Source organism: Chiloscyllium punctatum, chromosome 7, assembly GCF_047496795.1.
Source record: "Chiloscyllium punctatum isolate Juve2018m chromosome 7, sChiPun1.3, whole genome shotgun sequence".
Lineage (NCBI taxonomy): Eukaryota > Metazoa > Chordata > Chondrichthyes > Orectolobiformes > Hemiscylliidae > Chiloscyllium > Chiloscyllium punctatum.
Window position 1 is genome coordinate 131914149 of NC_092745.1, and position 16554 is coordinate 131930702.

At 45.2% G+C, this 16554-nt stretch overlaps 1 protein-coding gene across 4 annotated transcripts in view; it reads right to left on the reverse strand.

The window, feature by feature from the left end:
- Nucleotides 1-16554, reverse strand: part of LOC140480147 (uncharacterized) — a 454819-nt gene that overhangs the window by 216149 nt on the left and 222116 nt on the right. For all 4 annotated transcript variants that reach the window (XM_072574857.1, XM_072574858.1, XM_072574856.1 and 1 more), the window contains 2 exons: nt 8072-8125; nt 6587-6631 (listed from right to left, as the gene is read on the reverse strand). In XM_072574857.1, coding sequence (XP_072430958.1) covers nt 6587-6631; nt 8072-8125 — 99 coding nt within the window. The remainder of the gene's footprint in view (nt 1-6586; nt 6632-8071; nt 8126-16554) is intronic.

The window sequence follows — 16554 nt, forward strand, 5'->3', positions numbered from 1 at the left end:
GTGGGTGCAGCCCAATGTTATTCTCTAGCCTGGCAAGGCACTGAGGAAAACATCAAAACTAAGAGTAGGGAAGCTAGCCCTCTCCCTTGTTACCCTCTCAGCCTGACGCTGCTGGGGAACTGACAGGTCTCCAAGAGAAATAAAGGCTTGCATTCACAACCTGAACAGCAGGGCTCACGGTCAGCCACTTAGGACTGAGCTGAGGAGAAATGTCTTCACCCAGAACTGGTGAACTTGTGGAATTCTGTACCACAGGAAATGGTTGAGACCAAAACATTGAATATTTTTGAGAAGGAGTTCTCAGGGCTATAGGGATCAAAGGGTATGGGGAGAAAGTGGGAGGGGGACTGGGTTGGATGATCAGATCAATTGATCAGCTCAAAGGGCTTATTTTTATGTTTGTAGATTTATATAGCACTTGTCATGACCACTGAGTATCTCAGATGGTTTTGCAGCAGTTTTGAAGAAAGAAAATAAAGAGTTGCTGATCTTGGAGATCTGAAACAAAACCAGAAAGTGCTGGAAGAACTCAACAGGTCTGACAGCATCTGTGGGGAGGAAGCAGAGTTCAGGTTTTGAGTCCAGCAGTTCTGAAGAAGGGCCACTGGACTCAAAACAATGATTCTGTTTCTCTCTTCACCAGAGCTGCTGAGTTTCTCCAGCACCATCTGCTCTTGGTACAGCAGATTGGAAGTAGAGCCCACTTTTGTAAGGTATTGTCTGATCAAGCATATGGATGGTACCCATGGGTGGGTGGGAGATGCCCAATGTAAGTCCTCATGTGTTGTCAAAGCTGCCTGCAATACCCCGAGTGCAGGATCACTCTCATTCCTGACACATTGTACCGTGCCCTGAGGATTTTTGGAATTGACATTTCATCTCTCACAATCTTAAACTCATCAGGAGATCAATCTAAATTATTGCTAGACTATTAATCCAGAGACCCAAGTAACATTATGGAGACTCAGGTTTGAACCCTGCCAGGGCAGATGATAGAATTTGAGTTCAATAACAAACTGGAATCAAGAGTCTAATAATGATCACAAACCTGTTGCCAATTACCAGGGGGAAACCCATCTGGTTCACTAATGTCCTTTAGGGAAGGAAACTGCCATCCTTACCTGGTCTAGCCTACATGTAACTCCAGACCCATAGCAATGAGGTTGATTCTTAACTGCCCTCTGGGCAATTAGGGATGGGCAATAAATGCTGGCCCAGCCAGTGACACCCACATCCCATGAATGATTTTTTTTTAAAGTCCAGAGATGATCTGAATTTACAGTAAATCCCATCACCTTTTTTATGCAATTGTGGGCGTCATCAGCTGGGCCAGCATTGTGAACATGGTAGTTAGTTACATTCTTGAACGTTCGGAGTGCCTTGCTTAGCCATTTCAGAGGGCAAGCAACATTCAAAAACATTGCTTTGGATCTGGAGTCATGTGTAGGCCTCACTAGGTAAGGACAGCAGAATTCTTTCCCTAAAGAACATTAGTGAACCAGACGGGTATTCAATTTCACAGCCACCGCTACTGATACCAGATTCACATTCCAGGTATATGGAGCATGTAGAATTTTAATTCTTCCCTTGCGCTGGTGGGTTTTAAACTCCTGTAACTACATCATTGGTCCAGTAATGTAATCATTATGCTACCATGTCTTGCAAAACTACACTGGCTCCCAGATGCAACACTTTGATTTGAATATTCCCACCCATGCTTTCAAATCCCTCAATAGCCTCACACCTATCTCTGTGACCTCCCTCAGAACTCTGTAGATCTCAATCAGGTTTCCCTTCAGCCTTTCCTACTCTAAGGGAAACAATTCCAACCTGTCCAGTGTCTCGGTCAAACTGAACTGATCCAGCCCAGGCAGTGCTCTGGTGAATCTGCCCTGCACAGTTAGCCAACCTATCCCCTGCTTTAGAACAGAGCCTTATTAAAACAGCTGCAGTTTCATCCTAAAAATATCCAGACTCTTATAAACATGCTGTTACTTCCTGCAACATAATTCAATTTTTGTCAAAACTCAAATCTTTCCCTGACATCCACATCTCAAAGAGAATTATATATTTTGGTGTAATAAACAGATCCTTTCGAATGTCTTTGGAACTCATCTTGATGTTCAATTAGTGACTATTCAATTCACTGAAGAATATTTCTCTTTCTTACACTAGGGAGGATTCCAAGATCTGGAAAGTGCTTTCTTAACATTCCAAAAATAACCTTACGATTAAAGAAAATGTACTATTCTAGGATAAATGTTTCATGTTGTCATGGGCAACAGATTTGCAGCACTGGAGGAATAGAATTGGAGAATGAACTCAATGTTTAAAGATTTGGTCAGTTTTTCAATGATTCGTTATTTACCAAAATAATGTCTCACCATCTTCTCATTTGTTTAAATCCTCCCCTTAGAAAATAAACCATTAAGAGGAGATTTGTTAACAACTTTGAAGGGTTGAAGAGAAACACACTTTCCACTGCCCGGAGGGTCAGTAAAGAGAGGGGATTTTATTCAAGCGAGGAACAAGAGAGTATGATAAAGAAAATTTGTTTTCAATGTGTTGTGTAGTTGTAATCCGGAACCGCACTGAGTGACTGAGCATTGGAAACGGATTCAACAATAACTTGTGGGGACTAGAGATCCATTGAACAATACTTTCAAGCAGCTAGCACAGGGACAATGGGCCGAACAAACTCCTTCAGTTGGTATCAGTCTAAATTATTTCCCACGTGGCTTCGTGTCCCTCAACATTCTACCATTAACAGCAGTAATTTATGAGCCATTTGCAACTGGCATGATTCCCATGTAAAACACAGAGATTAACTTGTCTTCAGAACAGCTGTTAGATTCTGAGATCGAGAAAACACCCATGGATTGACTGATGGCCAAGGACTTACAAGAAGATCCTGACAAGTGCATTAGAAAATGCTCATAAAGTGATAATTAGAAACGGCAGTTGGTTACCAAGATAGTTCCTTGCAGAATAGCTTTAAGCAGTACTTGCCAAAACTATAGGCTGCGTGAATATGACAATTATAAAAACAAAACCTATCCATAACCATACATTAATAATGGGGTTCTGAGGAAGGGTCCCTTGGCTGAAACATTAACTCTGATTTCTCTTCACAGATGCTGCCAGACCTGCTGAACTTTTCCAGCGATTTCTGTTTTGGTGTGTGCATGTTACATGAGTAATGTTCTGCAATTACATGAGATCCAAACTGACCTATACCACCATTCCATTTGGCCACCATAATACCCTCACGGAACCAAACTCTCTCAAAATGGTAAGGGGAGGAGAAGACTTAGTGGTGTTTTCACAAGACAACTATCCCAGACACTCAGGTAAGGTCCTGAGGTCTAAGATTCGGAAGCTACCATGGAAAATGGAGAATGTCCCAGGCCCAACCACTTCAGCTGCTTCATCAGTGACGGTAATCCCCAGGATGGTGATAGTGAGGGATTCAGTGATGGTAACCCCCAGGATGGTGATAGTGAGGGATTCAGTGATGGTAATCCCCAGGATGGTGATAGTGAGGGATTCAGTGACGGTAATCCCCAGGATGGTGATAGTGAGGGATTCAGTGACGGTAACCCCCAGGATGGTGATAGTGAGGGATTCAGTGATGGTAATCCCCAGGATGGTGATAGTGAGGGATTCAGTGACGGTAATCCCCAGGATGGTGATAGTGAGGGATTCAGTGACGGTAACCCCCAGGATGGTGATAGTGAGGGATTCAGTGACGGTAACCCCCAGGATGGTGCTAGTGAGGGATTCAGTGACGGTAATCCCCAGGATGGTGATAGTGAGGGATTCAGTGACGGTAATCCCCAGGATGGTGATAGTGAGGGATTCAGTGACGGTAACCCCCAGGATGGTGATAGTGAGGGATTCAGTGATGGTAATCCCCAGGATGGTGATAGTGAGGGATTCAGTGACGGTAATCCCCAGGATGGTGATAGTGAGGGATTCAGTGACGGTAACCCCCAGGATGGTGCTAGTGAGGGATTCAGTGACGGTAATCCCCAGGATGGTGATAGTGAGGGATTCAGTGACGGTAACCCCCAGGATGGTGATAGTGAGGGATTCAGTGACGGTAATCCCCAGGATGGTGATAGTGAGGGATTCAGTGACGGTAATCCCCAGGATGGTGATAGTGAGGGATTCAGTGACGGTAATTCCCAGGATGGTGATAGTGAGGGATTCAGTGATGGTAACCCCCAGGATGGTGATAGTGAGGGATTCAGTGACGGTAATCCCCAGGATGGTGATAGTGAGGGATTCAGTGATGGTAACCCCCAGGATGGTGATAGTGAGGGATTCAGTGATGGTAATCCCCAGGATGGTGATAGTGAGGGATTCAGTGATGGTCACCCCCAGGATGGTGATAGTGAGGGATTCAGTGACGGTAATTCCCAGGATGGTGATAGTGAGGGATTCAGTGACGGTAACCCCCAGGTTACCTTCCCTCCATCATAAGATCAGAAGTGGGATGTTCGCTGATGATTGCACAATGCTCAGCACCATTCATCACTCCTTAGATACTGAAGCAGTCCATGTTCAAACGCAACAAGATCTGGACAATATCCAGGCTTGGGCTGACAAGTGGCAAGTGACATTCACGCCATACAAATACCATCATCAAGAAGAGACAATCTAACCATTGTGCCTTGACATTCAGCAAATCCCCCATGATCAACAACCTGGGGGTTACCATCACTGGATTCCCCCACTATCAACATCCTGGGACTTACCATCACTGAATCCCCCACTATCAACATCCTGGGGGTTAGAGATTAGATTCCCTACAATGTGGAAACGGGCCCTTTGGTCCAACCAGACCACACTGACCCTCCGAAGAGTAACTCACCCAGACCCATTTCCCTCTGACTAATGCACCTAACACTATGGGAAATTTAGCATGGCCAATTCACCTGACCTGCACATCTTTGGACTGTGAGAGGAAACTGGAGTACCCAGAGGAAACCCACACAGACACGGGGAGAATATGCAAACTCCACACAGACAGTCACCCGAGGCTGGAATCGAACCTGGGTCCCTGGTGCTGTGAGACAGCAGTGCTAACCACTGAGCCACTGTGCCGCCCACAGGTTACTGTTACTGAATCCCCCACTATCAACAGCCTGGAGATTACCATCACTGAATCCCCTACCATCAACATCCTGGGGGTTACCATTTACCAGAAAAGGACCTGGACTCACCACATAGATGCAGTGGCTACAACAGCAGGTCAGAGGCTGGGAATACTGCGGCAAGTAACTCACCTCCTGACTCCCCAAAGCCTGTCCACTATCTACAAGGCACAAGTAAGAAAGCTGATAGAATACTCCCTACTTGCCTGGATGAGTGCAGCTCCAAGAATTCAAGAAACTTGACACCATCCAGAACAAAGCAGCCCCTGCCTGATTAGCACCACATCCACAAAGACCCCCTCCCTCCGCCACTGACGCTCAGTAGCAGCAGTGTGTACTATCTACAAGATGCACTGCAGAAATTCACCAAAGATCCTCAGACAGCACCTTCCAAACCCACTACCACTTACACCTAGCAGGACAAGGGCAGCAGATACATGGGAACACCACCACTTGCATATTCCCCTCCAAGCCACTTACCATCCTGACTTGGAAACATATCACCCTTCCTTCACTGTCACTGGGTCAAAATCCTGGAATTCCCTCCCTAAGGGTATTGTGGGTCTACCTACAGCATATGGACTGCAGCGGTCCACTAGCTACCTGATGAAGGAGCAGCGCTCCAAAAGCTTGTCCTTCCAAATAAACCTGTCAGACTATAACCTGGTGTTGTGTGATTTCTAACTTTGTCCACCCCTGTCCAAGACTGGCTCCTCCACACTGCAGTTCAAAACGACAGCTCATCACCACCTTCTCAAGGGCAACTAGGGACAGGCAGTAAATGCTGGCCCAGCCAGAGACACCCATGTCCCACAAATAAATTAAAAAATGTTCAATGCAATAAAAATCTGTCATTAAATAAAACCATGAAACGGTTGTTGGTTTTTGGGGAGAGAAGTTCATTTGGTTCATCAATGTCTTTTCAAGAAGGAAATCTGCCATCCTTACCTGGTCTGGCCAACATGTGACTCCAGACCCACAGCAATGTGGTTGCCCCTGAACTGCCCTCTGGGCAATTAGGGCCGAGCAATAAATGCTGGCCTAGCCAGTGACACCCACATCTCACAAATGAACAAAACAAAATTCAGTCTTGAAATTATTAATTGAGCACCACCCCCGATTCCCAGTCTCAATGACTTTTTGAGGGAAGGCTTTGAGACTGCTATTGCCCTCATTGTGAGGATGTGCATCCTGACATTACCCCCTGAATGGCCTGGTTCACATCGGAAGGTGCTAACCCTTGTCACGGACTCCCATATCAACCCTTTCACTCACAGAGGAGACAGATTAACTCTCCTGACCCGATCAAATTCTTCAATCGTCTTAAACACTTTCAATCAGATCATCCCTTCATCCTCCACATTGAACAGTTGAAGAGTAAGACAGTACTGTGTAAACAGGAAACTGTATTTCCCTAAATCACTTACAGTGAGGCCAGGAAATCCAGGTTGACCAATTCCTCCGAGCAATCCCTGCAAGTATTAAGTTCCATGTTAGTTTCTCACACTGACAACCGTTACACTCATTGGACAAACATAAAGTGAATTTCAATCATATGGGAACTGTCTATAAATGGGGGAGCTTTGAGGAGGGCCCTGTGTAACCTGGTTTATCTACAACTGTGGCCCATGTGAAAATAACCCAGAGTGATGCACAGTGCTTCAGCCAATACGGAACAAATGTCTTAATTTTCCCATTTGTTCACATTATACAATGGTCTGACATCCTGCTCTGAAAGTCATTGAGAAAAACATTTGGAGCAGACTCAATGGGCTGGATGGCTGAATTCTGCTCCTGTATCCCATGGAGTTAGATCCAGGAAGACTCAAAAATCCTATTCTGCTGAGCACCCAGTCTTCCAAGGAGTCTGTTGTGACATGGATGGAGTTAAACCTGGATTTGTGCTGACAGCGTTAAACCTCAAAGCACCCCTACTCTTCAGAAAGAGGTGGGTGAGCGATTGAACATTCCATTTGACCCACTTTCCTCAATAATGTAGCAGATCATTCAGGCGGTCTCAATTGTCTCTTCCTCCATGGGGCCTTTGTGTCTGGACATTTCACAAAATATCACGGCTTCTTAGAATTTCCCGTCAGGAGGAGTGGCAGCTTTTTGCTGCCATTTATGTTGCCGAGGACTACAGCAGCAACAACTTCCTGCCTTGCCTCTCCCTCATGACATGTTTCATTTCTAAACATTAAAGAGTGGAGGGTAAACAATGGTCTGGTTCCACCCAAGGCTATCACATTTCAGCAAAGTCAGAAGTCACCTGACACCAGGTTATAGTCCAACAGGTTTATTTGAAATCACAAGCTTTCAGAGTGCTGACCAAGTGGTTAGGCCTGGGGCAGCGCTCCGAAAGCATGTGATTTCAAATAAGCCTGCTGAGACCAGCTGACCTCTTGCTAGGAGTGGCTACGAGCAACAGACCAAACAGACACTTATACATTTGATCATTTTTCTTTTAACATTTATGGAGATGTTTTAAAAAAAAAACGCCCTCATAGAATCAGAGAGTGTATTGTGGCTTCCGGAGTGGAAAGATTTATCTGAAACATATTCAAAACAAAAGCAACTCATTTTGCATTCATCTGCAATGCAAATTCTGCCCCTAATTTTGCAACAACAGCATAACTGCAGAAAATGCACGCATTACTGGGTCAGAGACATTGTAAACAACTGATTTTTTTCTGAGGCAGGTTTTGATGGAAGGGGAAACTGTGGGGTAATGAATTAATCCTCGCCCTGATCTTCAGGGTATTTGCTCTTGCAGGGACTGTGAGTGCCTGTGGGCATGTGTCACAAGGGATTCCACTTCAATGGATGGTTCTAATCTTTACACAGCTGTCAACACAGTTTCCCTTTAAGCCAGAAAGTATAATGAGCAAGAACGATTGGTGGATGTAACTCACTAGGTTGCCATCAGAACCAGGAGGGCCTCTTGCTCCAATAGCACCTGGATATCCCTGTGAAAACAAAGAATAAATTCCACATCAGCAAGGCCAGTGTTGGGAGCTGTTTCCACAGGATGGCAAGGCGGTTGTATTAAACTCAAATTCGAATCACAGAATCCCAACAGTGTGAAAGCAGGCCATTCAGCCCATTGAATGTGCACAGTATTCCATGCAGACCCACCTCCCTCCCCTATCTCTGGATCACTGTATTTCCCATGGGTGATCCACCTAGCCTGCACATCCCTGGACACAACAGGGTGGAGGGGGAGGGCTTCCGAGCATGGGGCGTGCCCTCTCTTGTCATTTCTTATCTCATTTTTCTTTGCTCTTTTCAAATAACATTGGCCTTGGCTAATTCACCTGGCCTGCACAGCTTTGGTCTGTGGGAGGAAGCCCATGTAGACATGGAGAGAATATGCAAACTCCACCAAGCCAGTCATCCAAAGGTGGAATCGAGCAGAGGCCCCTGGCGCTGTGAGACAGCTGTGCTAACCACTGAGCCACCGTACCACCCAAAACTACCCTCAACTACCAACGTAGACATATGCCCGTGGAATCTTAATCTTAACCACACCTTAACCACTTGGCCATCCTGAATCACACTTGAAACACGGGCTGTGCATAACCTACACTCCACATTATGAAACCTTTCAGAAAATGTATCAAAGGTTCACAAGGATGATCCCATATAAGGGGTGGTCTGACATTATCTGTAGCCCATGGGGGACAAGCTGGTTGCACAAACAGGTGCTGAGGAAGGACACGTGGCTATAGAGGCAGGATTGTGAATGAGTATGAGTGATGAGCTGCAGGGCAGAGGGGATAACCAGGGGGTCACAGTGGGAGAGACATTCACTGAGCTCTCTTCAGAGGGAGGAGGAAAACCTCTTGGAAGTGGGCAGCCTTGGAAGAGGCTTTGCAGTATGAACATAGAACAGTCCAGCACAGTACAGGCCCTTCGTACCTTGATGTTGTGCCAGCCTTTTATCCTACTCTATGATCAAATAACCTATGTACCCTTCATTTTACTGTCCATGGGTCTATGCAAGAGCCACTTATATGTCCCTAAAGTCTCTGACTCTGCTAGCACTGCTGGCAGTGCATTCCATGTACCCACCACTCTCTGTGTAAAGAACCTACCTTTGACATCTCCCCTAAACCTTCCTCTAATCACCTTAAAATTATGCCCCCTCCTGATAGCCATTTCTGCCCTGGGAAAAAGTCTCTGGCTATCTTCTCAATCTATGCCTCTCATCACCTTGTACCCCTCTATCAAGTCACCTCTCATCCTTCTTCACTCCATTGAGAAAAGCCCTAGATCCCTCAACCTTTCTTCAAAAGACATACCCTCCAGTCCAGACAGCATCCTGGTAAATCTCCTCTGCACTCTCTCTAAAATTTCCACATCCTTCCTATAATGAAGTGACCAGAACTGAACACAATTGCAAGTGGGCCCTATAAAGCTGCAGTGTAGCCTCGGAGCTCTTAAACTTAATCTACCTACTAATGAAAGCCAACACACCATATGCCTTCTTAACAACTCTATCAACCTGGGTGGCAACTTTGAGGGATCTATGGACGTGTACCCCAAGATCCCTCTGTTCTTCCACACTGCTAAGAATCCTGCCTTTAACCCTGTATTCTGCATTCAAATTCGACCTTCCAAAATGAATCACTTCACACTTTTCCAGGTTGAACTCCATCTACCACTTATCAGCCCAGCTCTGCATCCTGTCAATGTCCTGCTACAACCTGCAACAGCCCTCCACACTATCCATCACTCCATGAACCTTCGTGTCATTGGCAAACTTACTAACCAAGCCTTCTACTTCCTTGTCCAAGTCACTTATAAAAATCACAAAGAGCAGAGGTCCCAGAACCGATCCCAGCAGAACACCACTGGTCACTGAGCTCCAGGCTGAATATTTTCCATTGACTACCACCCTCTGTCTTCTATGGGTCAGTCAATTCTGTATCCAGACAGCCAGATTTCCTTGTATCCCATACTTCCTTACTTTCTGAATGTGCCTACTCTGGGGAACCTTAACAAATGCCTTGTTAAAATTCATATACACCACATCCACTGCTCTACCTTCATCAGTGTGTTTTGTCACATTCTCAAAGAATTCGGTAAGGTTTGTGAGGCATGACCTGACCCTCACAAAGCCGTGCTGACTATCTCTAATCAAACTATGCTTTTCTAAATAATCACAAATCCTGTCTCTCAGAATCCTCTCCAATAATTTGCCCACCACTGACATAAGACTGACTGGTCTGTAATTCTCAGGATCATCCCTATTCCCTTTCTTGAACAAAGCAATAACATTTGCCACCCTCCAATCATCTGGCACTACTCCAGTAGAAAGTGAAGATGCAAAGATCACCACCAAAAGTGCAGCAATCCCTTCCCTCGCTTCCTGACGTAACCGTGGGTATATCCTGCCAGGGGATTTACCTATCCTTATGTTTTTCAAAATTTCCAGCACATCCTCCTTTTTAACATCAACCTATTTGAGCATATCCGCCAGTTTCATGCTGTCTTCACAAATGTCAAGCTGCTTCTCACTAGTATATACGAAGCAAAGTATTCATTAAGGACCTCCCCTATCTCCTCTGACTCCAGGCGTAAGTTCCTTCCACTATCCCTGATCGGCCCTACCCTCACTCTGGACATCCTCTTGTTCCTCACATAAGTGTAGAATACCTTAGGGTTTTCCTTAATCCTATCCGCTAACACTTTTTCATGCCCTCTTCTCGTTTTCCTAAATCTATTCTTCAGTTCCTTCCTGGCTACCTTGTAACCCTCTAAAGTCCTGTCTGATTCTTGCCTCCTCCACCTTAAGTAAGCTTCCTTCTTCCTCTTAACTAGATGTTTCACATAGGAGAAAGTGAGGACTGCAGATGCTGGAGATCAGAGCTGAAAATGTGTTGCTGGAAAAGCGCAGCAGGTCAGGCAGCATCCAAGGAGCAGGAGAATCGACGTTTCGGGCATGAGCCCTTCTTCAGGAATGAGGAAAGTGTGTCGAGCAGGCTAAGATAAAAGGTAGGGAGGAGGGACTTGGGGGAGGGGCGTTGGAAATGCGATAGGTGGAAGGAGGTTAAGGTGAGGGTGATAGGCCGGAGTGGGGGTGAGGACGGAGAGGTCAGGAAGAAGATTGCAGGTTAGGAAGGTGGTGCTGAGTTCGAGGGTTGGGACTGAGACAAGGTGGGGGGAGGGAAAATGAGGAAATTGGAGAAATCTGAGTTCATCCCTTGTGGTTGGAGGGTTCCTAGGCAGAAGATGAGGCGCTCTTCCTCCAGCCATCATACTGCTATGGTCTGGCGATGGAGGAGTCCAAGGACCTGCATGTCCTTGGTGGAGTGGGAGGGGGAGTTGAAGTGTTGAGCTATGGGGTGGTTGGGTTGGTTGGTCCGGGTGTCCCAGAGGTGTTCTCTGAACGTTCCGCAAGTAGGCGGCCTGTCTCCCCAATATAGATGTTCCACATCCCTTGTCACCCAGGGTTCTTTCACCCTACCATCCCTTCCTTGCCTCAGTGGGACAAACCCTTCCAGCACTATCAGCAAGGGCTTCCTAAACAACTTCCACATTTCTGTCATGCATTTCCCTGAGGACACTTGTATCTAATTTATGCTCCACAGTTCCTGCCTAATAGTATTGTAATTCCCCCTCCCCCAATTAAATACTTTCCCATACCAACTGCTCCTATCCCTCTCCATGACAATATTAAAGGTCAGGGAGTTGTGATCACTGTCACCAAAATGCTCTCACACGGAGAGATCTGACCCCTGGCCTGGCTCATTGCCAAGCACCAAATCCAACATGGCCTCCCCTCTAGTCGGCCTATCTACACCGTTTTCAATAACTTGGAAACAGTAAGGACTGCAGAAACTGAAAATTCACAGTTGATAAAATGTGGAGTTGGAAAAGCCCGGCAGATCAGACAGCAGCAGAGGAGCAGGAAAGTTGATGTTTTGAGTCTTGATGAAGGACTTTTGCCCCAAAACATCAACTTTCTTGCAACTTCAATGCCGTCTGACCTGTTGTGCTTTTCCAGCTCCACATTTTATCGACTTTGACTCCCAACATCTGCAGTTCTTACTGTTCCCAGAATAAGGTTCAACAATTGGAGGTCTCCCTCTTAAAGGTGAAGATTCTTTTGTGTCAGAGGATCTATAGTCTCTGGAATTCTTTATTCCAAGAAAATAGAGGAGGCTGGGTTGTTGAATTTATTTGTAGAATCATACAGAGGATGCCCTTCTGTTCACCGAGTCAGTACTGAGCTACCAACACTTATCAAGGCTGGGTTAGATGTTTGTTGACTGATATGAGAGTCTAGGGCTATGGGGGCAGAAAGAAAAGGGGAGATGAGACCTCAACCAACTCAACCTTGCTCTGATCAAATAGCTCAAGGGGCCAAGGGACCTACTCAAGCTCCTAGGCACGATGTTCCCACATTCCATAGGAACAGGAGTAGGCCATTCAGCCCCTCAAGCCTGTCCTACCATTCAATGAGATCTTGGCTGATCCATGGCCTAAATCCACATGGCCTTTGGCTCATCTTCCCAGAAATAAAACCTTCAACCAGTGGGAAAGGTGGGACAGACCAGAAACCCTTACTCAAGGAAACAGAATCACCTGACTGAAATCCTTAAATTATGAAAAGGTTTGATAATATTGAAATAGAGAAAATGTTTCTTCCCGTGGGGCTGGGGTGAGGGATATCCAGGGAAAGGGCCAATACAATTGTCGGTCATTATATAACCTAGAGGGAGGCTTCATCATCCAGAAAGTAATAGGGATGTCGACAGACTCCCACAGGGACTGTTCAAGGTGAATATTGTTGGTACAATTAAGGGAATCTAGATAAACACACAAGATAAGAAATGAGGAGTATGTTGACAGGGATAAGTGAAGACAGGTTGGAGCAGGCTGTATAAAGCCAGCACAGAGAAGATGGGTCAATAGGTCTGTGAGTTCAGGACAATTCTGTGCAAAGGGATGGCCTGACATTTCTGTGAAAAACTGGGTAATGCACAATAAAAAACACAGGAAATATCAAAGTCGCACACAGACCCACAGCAATGACAATCATTGCCAATGCATCTAACAGTGCAGATCCCCTCAGTACTGAGCCCCTGACAGCATGGTGGCTCAGTGGTTAGTACGGCTGTCTCACAGCAACAGGGACCCATGTTCCATCCCAGCCTCGGGCGATTGTCTATGTGGAGTTTGCACATACTCCCCATTTCCGCGTGGTTTTCCTCCCACAATCCAAACATGTGCAGTTCAGGTGGATTGACTGTGGGAAATACAGGGTTACAGGGGTCGATCTGGGTGGGATGCTCTTCAGAGGATTGGGATGGGCTGAATGGCCTGTTTCCACACTGTCAGGATTCTATGAGTACTGATCCTGTGACAGTACAGCTCTCTGTCAATCTGCATTCAATGCTCAAGTCTCTCTGGTGATGTTGAGTTACTGGATGCAAAGCATTAACCAATTTCTCTCCGCAGGTGGTGCCAGACCCACTGAGCTTTTCCAGCAGTTTCTGCTTTTCTCTCTCTCAAGTGAGACTTGAGCCCACAACCCTCTGATACTGAGGTGAAACTACTAATTACTGAGCTACAACATAAATAACAATCACCTAATTGTTGCTATTTGGAAGGAGGCCATTTGGCCCATCGTGTCTGTATTATGTTCTTGTTCTCAATCTTTTCACCCATTGGGAACAGTTTTCCCAATCTACAGGGCTCAAATTTCTCATGACATCAGGCATATTGATAGAATCAAACATCACCTCATCTGACCATTAACATAATACTTATCAATATAAAGTAAAAGTATATCTTTCCACTTGGAATAATCCAGTTTTCAAATATAATGGAATGATTCCTGACTGTAATCCTGACTGTATCGGAGTAGCAAATAAAGAAGGATCTGACGCCTCCTTGTGGCTCATTGGACGTAAGCAGCTTAGTCCCAGTAGATTGACAGAGAATTGTACTGCCAGAGGGTCAGTACTCATAGAATCCTGACAGTGTGGAGACAGGCCATTCGGTCCACACCAACCCTCTGAAGAGTCTGCAGCACATCCCGGCTTGTAAACTGACTTCATTGAGGTGCCACCGATTTATTGAAGGGCTTTTTGCTTTTCTTCAGTTTAACAATTTATAAAACCGAGTGCCATCCACACTGAGTGTCTGAAATAGTTTCTCATTTCAGAACGTGTTTACCAGAGAGCAGGTCAAGACAAGATGGCTAATCTGTCAGAAGGACTTGCACTTATATCAGAACTTCTGTGGACCTTAAGGTGTCCCAAAGCACGTTATCATTGAATAAACGTTGTGACTCTGCATCGATCACAACTCCTTCATCAGCCTGGGCTCTAAGCTCTGAAATTCCTTTCCTATTCTTTCCTTCTGTTCTTATTTAGGAAGATACTCCATGTCTAGCTTGTTGTCATTATTTCGAGTGATACAGCTTCTGTGGTACACTTTGACATGTTTCTCTACATCGGGAACACAATATCATGCAATTGGTTGTAGTCGTGTACAAACTTCAACAGCCAATTGGTACACAGGAAGCTCTCACAGCCATATTACCGGTTTGCAACATTGATTGAGGGATCAACACACGTCACCGTTTCATCTGAATTTTTTTTTGTATTTCTGATGTCATCTCCAAGATAATTCCACGTTTATCCAACTTTACCTTACCCTCACATTTTACTGATGTTGTGAATGCACAATGTATACGCAATGTACTAACTCTTGTGAATATTTCAGACTCATTTTAATAGCATTCCAATCCCAAACAACAGAATCATAGGACAGGAACAGGAGGAGGCCATTCTGCCCTTTGATCCACTTCAGCCATTCTATATGATCATGGCTGGTCATCCAACTCAGTCCCCTCTTTATGCTTTCACCCTATATTCTTGGATCCCATTAATTCTGACAACTGTGTCCACATCTTTCTTGAATGTTTTCAATATTTTGGTCTCAACAGTTTCCTGTGGTAGAGAATTTCACAGACTTATCTTAGTCCTAAATGACCAACCCTTATCATTAAACTGTGACCCTCAGTCATTGGGACCATTCTTCATGTATCTGCCCTGCCTGGTCCTGTTAGAATTGTATAAGTTCCTGGTGTCTCTAGTCTCTCCACAAAACAAAAATTCCTCATTCCAGGTCACATCCTGGTTAACTCCTCCACACCCTCTCCAACACCTGGACACCCTGCAAAATATGTGATGCCCAGAATTGAACGTAATTTTCCAGCTGAGAACCATGCCGTGATCGAGGCCAATGAGTTCATGCCGGCTCTCCAAGTAAAAACATGGAGATACTAGTGTTTGCTTGGGGTTGACAAAGTCATAAGTCACATGACAGCAGGTATATTCACAAGCTTTTGGAGCACTGCTCCTTCATCAGTTCCCCAGACAAAGGAGCAAATAAAAGGACAAGTAAACCTGTTGGACTATAACTAGGTGTCGTGTGATGTCTAACTTTGTCCAAGTAAAGCAAGCCAGTCAGTCCCAGTGAGTTCTGAAAAAGGGATACTAGACCTGAAATGCTAACTCTGCTTTCTCTCTCCACAGATGCTGCCAGACCTGCTGAGTTTCTCTAGTAACTTCTGTCATTGTTTCAGTCCCAGTGCCCTGCTCTGTTCCTACAGTCCTTCAAGCACACTTCCTCCTTTCAGCAGCCTCATCAGCACTGAATTCCAGGTCACTAACACTCACTACTTAATAGCTCTTCCTCATCCTTCTCCAGCATCTCTTTCTCTAAACTGTAGATCTGATCCCACTTGATCTTGTACCATTAGCCAATGGGAACAGTTTTTCCCCGTCAACCCTACCCTAACTTGTCATAATGTTGTGTGGCTCTGTTGCCCTACAGTTAGGGTTTGTTTCTGGAACTTATCTCTTGAGCACCCTCATTGATACAAACAATCGAGGTGGTGATTGCATTACTATGGGTGGGATCTTGCTGTGCAAATTGACTGCTGTGTTTCTTACATTACAACAGTAACTGCATTTCATTATGTCCCAACACTTTGGGTCCTCAGAGGGTGTTTAAAGGTGTTTTTGAAACATAAATCTTGTGTCTCTGGAATCTATTTGGTTTATACCAGAACTTCCAAGTTGGAATGTTAAATTATTGAGCACACTTTTGATTGTTTGTTAAGCAGCGTGCTTTTCTTGTTGGAGTTACAGGGAGATTGAAGCAGAAGACAACATAGGAGCAATTTAATCATTTCAAGATCCCACATCCAGTGAAATGTATATTCCTGTGCCAACTTTGGGAATTTCAGAAAGCTGAGTAAAACCCTGAAGTTGTGCCAGCTAAGCATCCAGAGAAATTTAGAGGCTTTCGTAGAATCTCTCCAGTGCAGAAAGAGGCCATTTGGTCTATTAAGGTGACACTGGCCCTCCAGGGA